The sequence below is a fragment of the Carcharhinus amblyrhynchos genome, chromosome 19 (genome assembly GCF_965287045.1).
Source record: "Carcharhinus amblyrhynchos chromosome 19, sCarAmb.v2.hapA, whole genome shotgun sequence".
In the NCBI taxonomy this organism is placed as follows: domain Eukaryota; kingdom Metazoa; phylum Chordata; class Chondrichthyes; order Carcharhiniformes; family Carcharhinidae; genus Carcharhinus; species Carcharhinus amblyrhynchos.
The window spans coordinates 20,403,580-20,418,913 of NC_137342.1; the positions used below are offsets into that span (position 1 = coordinate 20,403,580).

The 15,334-nt window shown below is 38.1% G+C and overlaps 1 protein-coding gene across 1 annotated transcript in view; it reads right to left on the reverse strand.

Moving 5' to 3' along the window:
* Nucleotides 1-689: 689 nt before the first annotated feature.
* The window catches only part of cerk (ceramide kinase), a 50,014-nt gene continuing 35,369 nt past the window's right edge, over nt 690-15,334 (reverse strand). Inside the window, exons 10-13 of the mRNA XM_080207366.1 lie at nt 14,069-14,142; nt 10,998-11,203; nt 8,399-8,607; nt 690-3,259 (exon numbers count right to left, since the gene is read on the reverse strand). Coding sequence (XP_080063492.1) covers nt 3,172-3,259; nt 8,399-8,607; nt 10,998-11,203; nt 14,069-14,142 — 577 coding nt within the window. The 3' untranslated portion in view covers nt 690-3,171. The remainder of the gene's footprint in view (nt 3,260-8,398; nt 8,608-10,997; nt 11,204-14,068; nt 14,143-15,334) is intronic.

A 15,334-nucleotide genomic window follows, 5' to 3' on the forward strand; every position in this document is an offset into this window, starting at 1 on the left:
GTTTCCACCAGAAGGCAAATCAGAGGATTTGAGATCGACATTCCTGCAAGCGCACTGAAACTAGGTTAAAGAGAAAGTGTATTACACATGACATATTACATATTGTAGAAATTAATTACAAAACACAACAGCTAGCTAAAGTTGTGGAATATTTGAGTAGCAGCCAAACTGAAACAAGGGCCATGTAACGAACTATGAAACAGTTGGAATCGCTTTAAAGTCTAACTGGTTTACAAATGTCCTTTAGGAAAGGAGACCTGTTATCTTGGCAGGCAGATAGGTTGGGGGGGGGGGGGGGGGGGGGAAAAAGAGGCGTAGGGAGAGTTTAGCTGCACAGCAATTCCATTATTTTGGTTACAAAATAGGTTTGGTCTCATTCCAATGTTATGAGCATTTTTTAAGCATTGTAATTAAAGCTTAAATTATGCAAGTACATTGTTCACACTAGTAGAAGCTTTTGATGAATGAATTCAGTATTTGCAGAGAGTAAAATCAAGTTTGGTTTTAACAAATCAGAAATCAGTTTTAATGGGCAAAAATTAAAAACCTGTAGTACCTTGGAGAAGTTGCTTCATCAAGCTTGTTTTAAAGCTTGTTCAGATGGAAAACTGCTCCAATAAACTAATAGGAAATATTACAGTTCTTTGTCTGAAACACATGGAATACACTTTCAATAAACATACTCATGCTTGATAATAATTCATGTTTAATGAATGAGAAAGTACACATGAAATCTGGTTAAAAATAATTTAGTAGCAAATATGTCGCAAGATTTACTAATATACATCTCAGGTTTTCACAGCATTTTGTTTGCATTCAGTTGCTGAATAAGTAATTAAGTGGGGTTCTGATACAATTTATTTTAAATCTAGAGTTTCCACAAACTAATGGGAATTTCTTGACTAACTGGACATATATTTAGTGGGAATAAATAATTCAGAGGAAAAAGGTGAAAACAATTCAAATACTTTTTCCATGAAAATCAACATGTGAAAGTTTAACTCTTTTCTTCCACTGAGATCATGTCCCAAATGCTCCACTTCCTGCTCTAGAAGAGTGGGAGTGGGACCTCATTCGTGATACTCAGCCTCAGGCTTCCACATGGTAAGGGAAGAGCATTCTGTCAGTGTGCAGCAGGGTTGTTGCAACAATACCAGAGGTGGTAAGGAAGATTTTTAAAAAAAGGACAAAACAAACCTAAAGATTAGCATTCAATTTGATGCCAATACTTCAGCCAAGACTAAGGTCTTAACCAGGTGAAGTAAAGGCAGCAGCTATGCATTCTCCTTCCATCTAAGGTCATTCATGTTCCAAAGACTATCAAATAAGATTTTCCTGGTGGTCCCAAAAGCAAGCCAGCTATGAATCTATGCCCTGTCTCTTGCTGGCATTTGCAGGTAGATATGAAAGTAAGTAAGATAGCTGCAATCCCAGCAGGAGGATAAAAAGTAAGATCAGGCAGGGAGATGGTAACAATAGACCTGATTTTTCAGGCCTGATTTAGGGCATGAAAGTAAGAGTAAAATCCTGCCCCTTATACCTAAGCTGAGAAAAAGACAGTTCAGCAAACTAAAATGTTTCGACCTTGCATCAATTATGAAATTGCTAATCTAACTGAGAAAGTGAAAGACATAGCATCATTTGCAAGATCCTTCACTCCTCTGTGTTCTAAAGCATTTCACTAACTTAGCAGCTGAGTTGTTTCGAGCAAGATTCCAGATTTGGCAATAAGATGAACGAGCAGGCTAGGTATATGGAGGTGTGGGAGATCAAGATGGAAGAAGGTGAGAGCAGAGTAATGCAAACAAAATTCAGAGCATTCACTTTAGTTTCTTCTCATCTTGGGAATTTTACCTCACCAATTCCTCACACTATTTTATGGACAACCCCTCAAACACACATGCACACAACATGAGACGATTCTACTAAAGTCTAGAAGCTAAGCAGACCATCAGAAATGGCCTACCGAATAAATTACTGGAAAAATAGCTTCTCGGTTCTTCAACATGAAACATTTTTGAACTGCTTACATCAACAAATCAGGGAATGCTTTGTGGGACAAGCATTGAAAACAAATCACACTTACAAAGACAGCGTGGATGACATCCAATCCAGTTATTTACATTAGCTCTGTACAATTTAAAAGGATGTCAAAGAAAAATACAATGAACTACATATTCACAGACATGCCAGAAACAAACCTCAAGAAATATTTTTGAAATAAACAGAAGTCAAATAAAACAAGACATTAATACTTGGTCAAGAAACAAAAATCTGCACTGCAGGAACCAACTCCATGCAGCTGTACATAGTACTGAACATTCTTATAAGAGGAATGTAAAATACAGAAGAAAAATGGTGAGTGCTGTCTTCTGTAGTTCAGTTAGATATAATCTATTAGTGCATTAACACTACTACCTATATATGATTCACACAGTGAACATATACTAAGCTAAGCAAAGGCTAGCTTCATACTACAACAATAAATATATATTTCTATTTGTTATGTACAAACTCAAATACTTAATTCAGTATTTTATATATTTTTGCTCTATTAATAATTACTAAAATAAAGAATTGTTCACAAACTATAGCATCTTTGTATAATTGCTTAGAAAGTACAATCAGATTGCATTGATAAGTTGCAAGGTGGAGTAAATGAAAGAGTTCAGATCAAAGAATGTAGTTCCAAAAGCAATTTGGATTCCGTCAGAAAAACAAATTATAAAATCTGTGGTCTAAATTTTAATAGCAGTCAGTAAATCAGTACTGATATATTCCAATTTAAAATGAGGCATATGCATACAAGTGGCTTGTTCCACTTTTCAGTTATGCATTTTAAAAAATTCTAATTTTCAAACCACAGCTTCTTGCAACAGAGCAATGACATTGTTAATCAACCTTTTTTTATCCTGAAATACTGGAACAAACTTAAATTCTCCTCTTGAAATGCAAGTCTTAAATTAAAAGTTGACAACTGAAAATACACAAATTTGTTTTTGTTCTGTTGCTTGTAATGCTTACATTTTGTGTAAGCAATATGACTGGCTACAATTAGTAATGTAAATTAATTTAGAATTACAAGATTAAAGAGTAAATGTCAAAACTTAAATACCCTAATTTAAAATTTGACATAAGTGTTTTTTTGTCCTGAGATAGCCTGGAACCTACTTAAACTACAAATGAATTTGTAACATCTTTCTGCACAGTAAGTTCTTCTATCCCTCTTACAAAAAGCCTCAACAGCTGGCAGTGAACCCTATAAAAGAAATAAAATTAGTTAAGAATTTAACATTAAATATTTTTTCAGTACAAATATTTAGAGAACAAGACACCAATAGTGGTAAGAAGCCCACATGGAGGAGACATTGCTGCAACTTTCTTGGAATAGCAATCAGCACTGGATTGCCTTTCCATAACCAATTACTAAGTGATCTTTCTTCTGGCCCTGTCTTGTCAGATCTTCTGACTCAGGCCCAGCAAGATCCAGGCAGTGCAGAACACCCATGGGGGTCCAAAGTCAAATCTAGCTCAGTTGGAATGTCCTAAATCAAATGTATACAATAACCCTATTCACATACTCCTATGCAGGTGTTGGGGGAAATCATGCGGGGCGTGGTTAGTTATGAGGGGTGTTCCCTGGGGAAGGGGGAGATGGGAGTACGAGGAAAATCCCACGGAGGGGGGGGGGGGGGGGGGGGGGGGGAGTTCAGTCTGGGAATTTGCAATAGTTGCCCAGAAATTAGAGACTTCCATTCATTGAACTTATTGAGTGAGTAATTATTGGCATAATCTTGACTGAACCATCCCAAAGTTTGCCAATTAAAATCTCATTTTCAGATGGTTACCAGCACTAAGCAATTACCCAGAAGATGTTTGCATTTCTGGGCATCTGCCATGCAGTTACCTGTGAAGTTCCAAGAGTGGTTCCCTAGTGCATCTTTGGAGTACCCCACAATCTGACGCAGGGGGAGTTTAGAGGTTACGGCCCACTGTGACGTGGTATATGTCATGTTCCATATGTTTAATGGAATAAGAGTGAAAATTTGTTTTAAAAAAAATGTTGAAACCAATGTTGGTTTAAATGCATTAATAAACTTGCTGAACTGACTCAAGATCTATGTCCCAAAACTGTGTGCTGTGAAGCTGCTCCATTAAACTGTAATCACCCGAGAACTGTGTACCAAGTTGCAATGATAGTGTAAGTAAGAACAGAGGGACATCAATAAACTGAGGGAAAACACAAAACACTGATCAAAACATACAGATGCTACATTGCACTAAAGATTCCCAACTATGATTTTATTTCTCACTAGTGTTGACTTAAATGTTACTAAATTATAAATTCCTGTAATGTTGCCTTTGATGTGATCTCACTTAACGTTCAGCAATTCATTGTGAAAACAACATACAAATAAATTAAAACCTGAAAGTGCATTAGCTTCTCATTTCCAAAGATCAATAATGGTGATGCTGAGATACCAAACAGAAGAACATAAATGGAGTCTAATTAAATTAAGATGCATTCTATTGAAAGAATGCCAATTTGAAAATGTTTCTGCTCATATAGATTTGAGCATTGCATTTCTAAAGATGATTTATATCGATTCATACAACTGGATTATGTGGAACAGTTTATAGTACACATTTGATTTAGCACGGTTTCAACATTAACTGATGTCTTTCAGTAAAAGGAGCAGTATTATCTTCTTTAAATATTTATGTTCATTATAAGTTTGAACTCATGAAAACTAAGAGTACATCTGTACAAACTGCACAGGAATTATTATGTCCTACATTTATAGGATGAACAAAATAAATTACCCTCAAATTTAAAACAGCATTGTCAAATAATATTCAGATAGATATTTACCTCAGTCACATGTAATATAAACCCTCAACCTCAAAAAGATCACTTTCACCATCTGCTCAAAATCTACAAACAGGAGAGCTGCTTGGTAGATGTATAGTTTCAACTTAGTCATACCTTGCCATACTGATTTTTTCTTATCCCAACTCAACTGCTTATCTCCTTGTGTGGTGAATAAGATTGGTGAGCTACAAGAACAAATATCCAAGTCGGAATATGTGGTGACACGAATGGAAATGTGGTGGGAACTAGGCATTTATTACTCAGGTATAGAAAGTGTTCACAAAAGATAGGGAAGGAAAAAACAGAGACAGTGATAGTATTGATTAGTGAAGACATAGTGGTATTTGAAAGGGGATGTCCTTGAGAGGAAAGAGGCAGAGTTCATGAGAACCAAGGAAGCTGTGAACAAACAACTTGGAATAATTTATATGACTTCAAACAGTGAGAGACAGGAATAGAAGAGACATTTTGCAAATGTGCAAGAACTATAGAGTGGTGACATTAAAGGGACTTTAGCCCAATAGATATTTTGTAATTAACGTTCAAGAGAGGGGAAGGAATTTCTGAAACTTCCTCAGGAGAATTTCCTTGACTAATATGTTCGCAATCCATCCAAGGAGGCAACATTGCTTGATCTGGTGCTGGGAGATGAGGTGGGCCAAGTGGGCCATGTGTCTACAATGGAAAATTTGGGTAACGGTGATCATATTACAAGGTTTATATTAGTAATGGTGAAGAGCAAAAAAACAACAAGTAGAACTTGTGAACTGGAAGACAATTAACTTCATTGAGATAGGTGGTAATCTTACCAGAGTAAAATGCAATGAAAGACTGACAGGAAAAACAGTAATGGATGATATGAACATGCAAACTAGGAGGCATGCTCTGCCATTCAATATGATTATGGCTGATCTGTTTGCGTTGCGTTCCATTTACCATTGATAACTTTTCATTCTCTTACTCAATACGAATCTATCTACCTGCCTTAAGAATATTCAATGACCCCATCTTCTTCACCTTCTGAGGCAAATAATTCCAAGGTCTCATACCCCTCAAAAAAAAAATTCTCATCTCAATCCTACAAAAGTGTCCCTTAGTTTTGAGCTCACCCACAGGAAGAAACGCAGGGGCCAATCTTATCAAAAAATGGCAAAGGGTTGGTTGTGGCAAGAAAGTGTTTTTTTTAAAAACAGAGAAATATGTCCGTCTTCTCTCCAAATCTTACCACAATGCCAGAAAAAAAAAAGAACAGGAATTGTTTCATGCCATTAAGTTTGGGGGTGGGGGGGGGGGGGCAGCAGAGCTTGGGGCACCATGTTTAATCTGACCACCACCACCCCCCCCCCCCCCCCCCCCCCAACAATTGAAGTGGCATTTTCCACCCCCTTTGATTGGAGCTGGCATCTCCCCCATGCACCACAGTGCCAGCACCCCCACCCCCAAACATGCATACTAACTTTTTGTGATGCATATATCCCTCTGCATTCTGCAGTTCTCCATTTAAGTAATACTCTACTTTTTCATTCTTCCTACCAACGTGAAGAACTTCACGGTACAGGCAGGTACATTCCAATAAGGGCAAAAAGTAGAGCAAATCAAAACCAGAGTTCCTTGGATGCCAAAGTAGGTAGAGAATATGAAACAACAAAAAAAGGTGTATGATGCACATCAGGTAAATTCGCGAGAAAAGAATGGCAGCTCGCATAAAAAAGGAACCCAGAAATCTTCTACCATCATGTAAATAGTAAGTAGGCAGTAAGAGATGAAGTGAGGCTATTAGGAGCAAAGTGGGTGATGTATGCTTAGAAATGTAGAGTGCAGTTAGAACACTGAATATTTTGTTTTATTTACCAGACCCTTAAAAAAAAAAATCGGTTGCAGAAATAGTAGAGGTAATGCATGGGATGAATACTGAGACAGAATTTATTAGCCTATACTTGGATTGGACAAATCACTTGGCTTGAATGGCTTGTACTCCAGATTGCTAAAGGAAGTGCAGGCAACAGCAGGGTTTGCCATAATCTTCAATCTTTTCTAGATATGGGGAAAGATGACAGAGCATTGGAGATTCGCAAACGTGAAACCTTCATTCAAGGGGGTAAAGACATTTCTAGTAACTACAGGCTGGTAACATTAGTGGTGGTTAAGATTAAAGGACGAAGATCAGGCAAAAAAAAAACAAGGAGGTTGGACTAATTAAGAGTCAGCAATGAGATAGATCATGCTGGACTACTGAAATGAATTTTCAGATGAAAAAATAGACAAGGTTGAACAGAATGCAATGGATGTTTTCCATGTGGATTTTGAGGAAGTTTTCATAGAAATACCACAAATTTATGGTTACTAAAATTGTGGCTTATGGAATACAAAGATAATGTCAACCTGGTTTTAAAAAAAATTGAAAAAAAAAGTGATTAGTGGTCGCTTTTCCAGACTGGAGAATGACGGACAGTGGTGTTCCTCAAGAGTCAGTGCCAATAACCACTGCTTTTTTGACATGTATAAATGACTTGAATATTGGAACACGAACTAACATGTCAAAAGTTTGCCAATGTTACCAAGCCTGGAGTGGAAAACAATGAAGATGACACCATCAACTCCAACAGAACATAGACCGGCTAGCAGAACGGCAGATTAATGGCAGGTAGAATTTAATGCCGAGAAGTATGAATATTATCTTCTACGCCATAACAACTATGGTGGGATTAGCAGTGCAAAGTGTCCAGCATAGGTCCTTCCATTTTGCTGGACCACATCAATGAAAAAACTGAGAAGGAAATTTGCACCTTTTCAAACAGGGAAGAAAGGCGAGTAGATGTTGAGTTAGAATGCTCAAGAGTAATTCCTCAGCTAAGCAAAGGCTCAATATTCTAGTTGGTCGAATAGGCCTAAATGGACAAGCAGTAGGATGCCTACCAGTACTTGTGCATAGTTTTAGCCTATAAACCTCCACCAGTAGCCCTTAATTTTTTTTTCAAGTGCTCCAACACTCTACTTTTTCCAATCACTATGTTTTTCTGGATTTAGCTAAGGGGATATCAATAAATAGAGTACATCTCCAAGGGAAGAAAATATGCATTCAATAACAGACAAGTGTAAGCAACTTGGTGGATTTTTCAATGATTTAGTGTGGAAATCCAAAATTTGGGGACAAATGGATTTCAGCATGTTCATCAGCATTTGTTTAAGATATGACACTTTTATTTATTCCAGGTGCCTTTATGTTTAGAAAAAAGTCTAAGTGATAGGTCTTATGTTGCAAAGCAAATGCACTATTTCACTGGATCTCAGAGCCAATCATGCACCAGGCACATGAATCAATTAGCTATTTAAACTTCAAAAGACACATCACTTTTAACCATATGATGCATACGAAAATCTGAACTATCCATTTAATTGTGATTTACCACTCTATCACACATTAGTGAACAGTGGCAAATTAATTTTTCATTAAGTCAGTGACCCTGTAGTCTTTGTGCAACTGGTTGACAGGCTGGGGTAATTTATTCGACAATAAACACTTACCTCACTTCAATGGCTGCGTGCTTAATTATCTCTCCATCACAATTCCAACTGCTCTGAAGCTGTGCACAGCTGCAGCTGGGATGATCCCTACAGATCTGGCCAAATAGATTTTTACCAACATCCTGGATATCACTATCCTCCTCGTCACAATACTTTGGTGTAAATTTGAATTTCTTCACTCTGTAAACCTCAACAAATGCAAGGTCAAACTGAAATATAGAAAGGATAATGCGGTGAATGTTAACACTTCTGAATGCATTGATTTCCCAAGTACTAGAATAAATACTGAATTTGAACATCTATTAAAAAGGTGAACACAGTAATGATTCTGCAGTCTGGGTGTTCTCACATGCCATGGCTGTGCATTAATACCATATCAAATTAAAGATGTTACATATTTGATGATTTTCCCCAGATCTGCTTGAAGATTTTATCAAATTCTGTTCAGCTTCTTTAACAACGAAGCATCATGGTATTACTGCTGAAATTAACATGAGTCTTCAAGCCATCACTTAATTTATTTGCAAAGCAGTGACATGTATTCATTTTGTTTTCTACTGACATATATATTAGTATCTGCAGTTTGATTAGCTCATATTTTAAAATCAGAAGTGCCAATTTGAGCTACCGCCTTATGGAAGCTTTCTTGAATAGTAATGTATTTATGAAGCATTAGTTTCAAATTGCATTTATTATAAATGCAATTAATATTATGCAAGATGCAGCATGGCATGATGCTTACAAGTACACACTTATAGAAAACAGCTTTAAACTGTATTGCTAGTTTACTTATTGGCAAATATTTAACTTCTACTATACTTATTGAAGATTACACTGCATTGTAGCTGCACTGTCTGAACATAATGTAGCAGTCACTGTATGCAATAGCAACTCTGCTCCAACACAAAATTAATCACTGTGCATATCTTTTTTCTAAAAAAAATTTAAAATATCAACCTGCGATACAAACGAGATAACCAGTTAAGAAATACACAGCCTGCCTGCTGTTTCTTAGTTAACATTAACTCCAAAGGTATATCTTATACATAAATATTTATGTCTGCCCACAGTCACGAGTATAATCAAAGGATCCTGTCGTAAACACAGAATACTGGCAGTTTAAGAATTAGGAGAACATGAAGTATTCTTGAAAATAATACTTGAAGTTTAAGTATTAAAATTAGATTTAAAGTCAATTACATTTACACTCCTGGATACCATCATGCAACAAGGATTTAATATAAATGCAATAAGGATTCACTTTATCACTATCCAAGCCAAGCTAAACTGATACAATTTCACTTTAGCCATGCCATTAAACATAAAATTTCTATAGAACTAATCTGAAATTAACAGGTGATGTTAACTGGAGATGTTGAAGACATGCGTGGTTTAAGAAGTCTGACCATTTAAAAAGCTAGCAAGTGATTTTAAAAAGCTGTCAAACCAAATATCCCCCTACTTAGGGTGCTGCTGCAAACAAAGGGTGCTAACTAGACATTGTACTAACTGCATCATCTATTTTCAAAAACGTATTCAGGGGAAGTCAGCATCATTGGCTAGACTAGCAATTTTTGCTCATCCGTAATTGCCCTCAAGAAGGTGATGGTGAACTACTTTCTTGAATCGCTGTTGTCCAGATGTTCGAGGAACAGTAGAGTTGTGAGGGAGTTCCAGAAATTCGACCTAGTGACAACAGAGGAATAGTGATATATTTCCAAGTCAGGATGCTGTGTGGCTTGGAGGGATATCTGCAGGTGGTGGTGGTGTTCTTGTACAGCTCTGCCCTTGTCCTTTTAAGTGGTAAAGGCCATAGATTTGAAAGGTGCTGTCAATGGGGCTTGGTGAATTGCTGCAGTACATCTTGCAGATGGTACAAACTGCTGATACTGTGTTGGTGGTGGAGAGCATGGGCGTTGGAGGTGACGGATGTGATACCAATCTATATATTCAACATTAAAATGTGTTTATCTGCATGTTCCCAAAGACTTACATACTGCCTCAACAATCTAACATTTTTAAAATACAAAATCTGAATGTTCTCCCTTATTTGTGGTTCATTAAATTCAACTACACTTCACTTTGTAAGTTTATATTGAAAAGCAAACTACTTCACAAAAGAATAATAATTGGTTGGTCTCATGTTATAAGTTACATGACAGCACTGCAAACCAAACAGCTGAATGCTATGTCAACATTTATTGAAAGAGATGGGAAATGTTGGCAACACCATTAGATCATTAAGCACCTGTAAACAAAATAAGTTAAAAGCTTTGACAAAATGTTTCCTCAAAACCCCAAAACCTAAAAGATTAACTGGTTTTTCTCAGGATTATACATCCTGCTTTTGGTTTTAGGTCCCAGTGTTTGCTAGGTTTTAATTTCAGTATTTAGTCTTCAGTCTCAACTTGCTAATTTTGTCAAATCAAATTTTCCCCAAAATGAAAGAAAATGCTTTTCCTCACGTAGAGGGTGATTTTAACAATAATATACATTTACAGAGTGAATAAATTGCAGAAATATAATGGGAATACAAGGCTGTTACCATTTTGCATTGCTATGCATATAACATTAAAAGGAAAGTCCAATAGATTTATACCTGGTCATCATTGTTCGTATGCCTGATAAGATGCCTCAGGAAATTGAGCCTTGAACATTTGCGGACTAAAATAAGGTCAATGGTTCCATCAGCCAAGTGTGCTGCTGGTGAAAGACCCTTGGGAGATTTTGGACACGCACAACTCATATTTGCTGAATTTATGGCCAGGAACTTTCCTTTAATCACTTTCCACTGTTGTTGCTCTTCTAAAATGAGAGAAGCAAATGTTCATGTAAACCAGTGAGGTGCAGATTACAATTTTTATCTTTGCATCTGTACCAATATATTCATTTTTAATTTTACACGTTAAACATTGAGGGTTCTCAAACAGTGGGACTCAGATTTTTCAGGGTCTGCAAAGCAAGTGAATGAATAGCAACTAGAGACATCACGCAATTGGATGAAAGATCACATTTGTGATTGACCATTGGGTCATGAGCCTACAGCTAATTGCTGATAATCATGAGCAAATTAGTGATTACATCTACATAGAACCCTACAGTGCAGAAACAGGCCCTTCGGCCCATCGAATCTACACCAACCACAATCCCACCCAGGTTCTATCCCTACACATTTACCTGCTAATTCCTCCAACCTACACATCCCAGGACACTAAGGGGCAATTTTAGCATGGCCAATCAACCTAACCTGCACATCTTTGGACTGTGGGAGGAAACCCACACAGACAGTGACTCGAGCTGGGAATTGAACCCAGGTTCCTGGAGCTGTGAAGCAGCAGCACTAACCACTGTGCTACTGTGCCACCCCAATAGTACTTCCTCAACTCTGTTACTGTACTTGCACAGGACTATTCCAAATTTTTTTATAAATGTGCTGCCAAAAAGAAATGCATTCTTAACTTGCCCATAGGCTGCAGCGGGAACATGCTTTTCCAGCTGCTGCATGGCTCCAGCAGCAAACTCATATCAGAGGCCTAGCAGTGAACAGCATTCTCAAAGCAAAGTCTCCATTGTTTATTCGTGTACATTCAGAGAAGCAACCAGCCTACAGCTTCCTCGATCATTATTGGATAGCAACCAGAAATCTTCCAGCTCCTCTTCCCTCACTCAACTTTCAATTCCACCCACTCTAGCTCTCCTCTTCCTACCACAATCCAACCCATACCTCACCCCATCAGCTCCTCAATTGCACTAAAGTCAGAAACAGCGCTGGTGTTTTCAATATTGATGGAACAGAGAAGTCAGGCTTGGTGGGAACTACCAGGAGAGTTGGAGATGGGTGGGAAGAGGAGCACAGACAGCCAGTGGAAAGAACAGCTGGGGAATCGTGACCATTTATCGCTAACTGTAACAGTTCACAGGAGCAAAGCCTTCATTTACCCTGCCAATTTGATGTGTGCATGTGCTTATGAACCCTTAATATTTGCAAGTAAAAATCTGCACAAGTTATGGAAAAATAAGCCAAACTCTTGCACAAATAGTCCCTCCTGCTTTAATAGGAATGGCAGGACTAGAGTGGGCTCCATAAGGCACACTGCAATTTCCAGATTGCTGCTTAAGTCAGGTAACCCTATGCTGCACTACCACTGCTTCCCTTAATAATGGGAAAGCTCTCAGTTGTGTCCACTATTGTGAAATGAAAATCCTAGCCATTGCTTATGTATAATAACATTTTGAATGAAATATTAAGTTCCACAAATAAGTGTTAGAAATATCCAGGGCTCGCAAAATCCTCATGGAATTATAAGCTTCACAGTTTGTAACATAGCAAATTGCTTTAAGTAACTGAAGTAAAATGTATTACAGTAATATGTTAACGTAATAAGAACATAAGAAATAGGAGCAGGAGTAGGCCATCTAGCCCTTTGAGCCTGCCCCACCATTCAACAAGATCATGGCTGATCTGAAGTGGATCAGTTCCACTTGCCCGCTTTCTCCCCATAACCCTTAATTCCCTTGTCTATCAGAAACCTATCTACCCGTGACTTAAAATATATTCAGCAAGGTAGCCTTCCAGAGATTCACCACCCTTTGAGTGAAGAAGTTCCTCCTCAACTCCGATCTAAACTGCGCCCCCCTTATTTTGAGGCTGTGCCCTCTAGTTCTGCTATCCTTTCTCAGCGGGAAGAATCTCTCTACCTCTACCCTATCTATCCCCTTCATTATCTTATACGTTTCTATAAGATCCCCCCCTCAGCCTTCTAAACTCCAACGAGTACAGACCCAGTCTATTCAATCTCTCCTCATAGGCTAACCCCCTCATCTCCGGTATCAGCCGAGTGAACCTTCTCTGCACTCCCTCCAAGGCCAATATATCGTTTCGCAAATGTGGCGACCAAAACTGCACACAGTACTCCAGTTGCGGCCTCACCAGTGCCCTGTACAGTTGCAGCAAGACCTCCTTGCTTTCATATTCTATCCTCCCCCACTATAAAGGCCAACATTCCATTCGGCTTCTTGATCACCTGCTGCACCTGCAGACTGGGTTTTTGTGATTTGTGCACAAGGACCCCCAGGTCCCTCTGCACTGTAGCATGCTGCAGCTTTTCACCCTTTAAATAATAATCCCTCCTACTATTCTTATTTCTACCAATGAGAAATATGAGAATAATGAGAAAGCAAAGCTTTTTGTGGCATATGAAAAAAATCTATCCTGTTGACTCAAAATTGCTGGCACAATTGGGGATTCCCAGTAGCCCATTAAGAGGAGAGACCTGCAGTTACATAGCACTTCAGATTTCAAAAACAAAAAAAAATCACCTGCACTTATTAAACACTTGAACCGAGCACTCTCAGCAAATATGACATTAACAACTGGCACAAACATTTTTCTCATACGTTAAAAATAGGCACAGGGGACGAGATTCTCCAGCCTCCCAGCTGTGTTTCTCACCAGGAGATGGCAAGTTGTTTGATAGCAGCGGGATTCTGTGGTTTCGCCACTGTCAATGTGAATTCCCATTGTCACTCCACTGCAGCAGGAAACCCTGGAGGTGGACGTGCACTGCCGGCAGGGCTGGAAAACCCCATTGGCGGGAATGACTGGAGAATCCATAATCTTTAAAGTACATATTCAATAATGAACCTGACCACAAACATTTCAGATCTCACCATCATCAAATTTGAATTTCTTTTCTTTTTGTGATATTCTCAACCGTTGTCCACTGTTTCTGCAGATGTGACACCTGAAACAAGGAATACCTAGTATTTTGATCAAACAGTAACTGAAGGTTTTTCTGAAGAAACAACATCAATAGCAAGTTCTACTGAACACAAATTATTTTGGATTTTGTGGAAGGCATAATACTGAGGCAATCAGTAAGTGAATTGGACAGCAAGGAGCAACTTTCACTTCTGCAAAGTGGGGAAGTCAGGAAATTACTGCACAAAATTTGATAACCCGCATCTTGCCAAGAGTCAGAGCATCTACATATATAGAATGGTGTTAAATTACTGCAATTATGAACTAGGCACACTTGGAAAAGGATAAATTTATTTTGAAAAGGAAATAAAAGTCTTAATATTCCCAAACAATTTCTCTGGCATTGAAAAGTTACTGCTAAGAATGTATAGTCACATCCTTTTCATTTTAGTGATTAAGAGTTAAAATGAGAAAACATTTTTTTTTCTTTGTCTCATCTTTTTCAATCCTGTCTTTCTCTATTTTGCTTTCTGTGCATATTATTCAAAGTGGCATTTCCTGGGTTAGCTGTTTGTGTCTGTGCGCGTGTAGTGCTTCTGGTGTGCATATCAGGAAGGATTATTCAACCCAAATGCTTAGCAATACACAGTTGCCCTCCCCATTCACACAGGTCCAAGGTCTTCCATGGAGAGCACTGCACTTGTTTTTGACACATTTAATATTTGCAAGTTACAGTGCAAAATATTACAAAGTACAAAGTACCATGGCATAGTGGTTAGCACTGCTGCCTCACAGCCCCAGGGTCCTGGGTTCAATTCCTGGCTTGGGTCACTGTGTGGAGTTTGCACATTCACCATGTCTGTGTGGGTTTCCACCAGTTTCCTCCCAGACTGAAAGATGTACTGGTTAGGTGCATTGACCCGAGCAGGCGCCATAGTGTGGCAACTAAGGGAATTTCACAGTAACTTCAGAGCAGTGTAAGCCTTACTCGTGACTAATAAATAAACTTTAAAGTTCAAGGCCAAGTGCAACTAACTGTGAGCACCACTCACTAACTGCAAAATCTGGGACAATAATATGTACCAGCATCAGAAAGACATTGTTTATCGAACCATTAAACTAACGTACATAATAACTTGGTTTTCTTACACAATTATTTTTAAAACCACTAATGCATATTAATGATTTTATAAAGCATAAATTTTAATTGTAGTAAATCATTGTTTTTAATTACA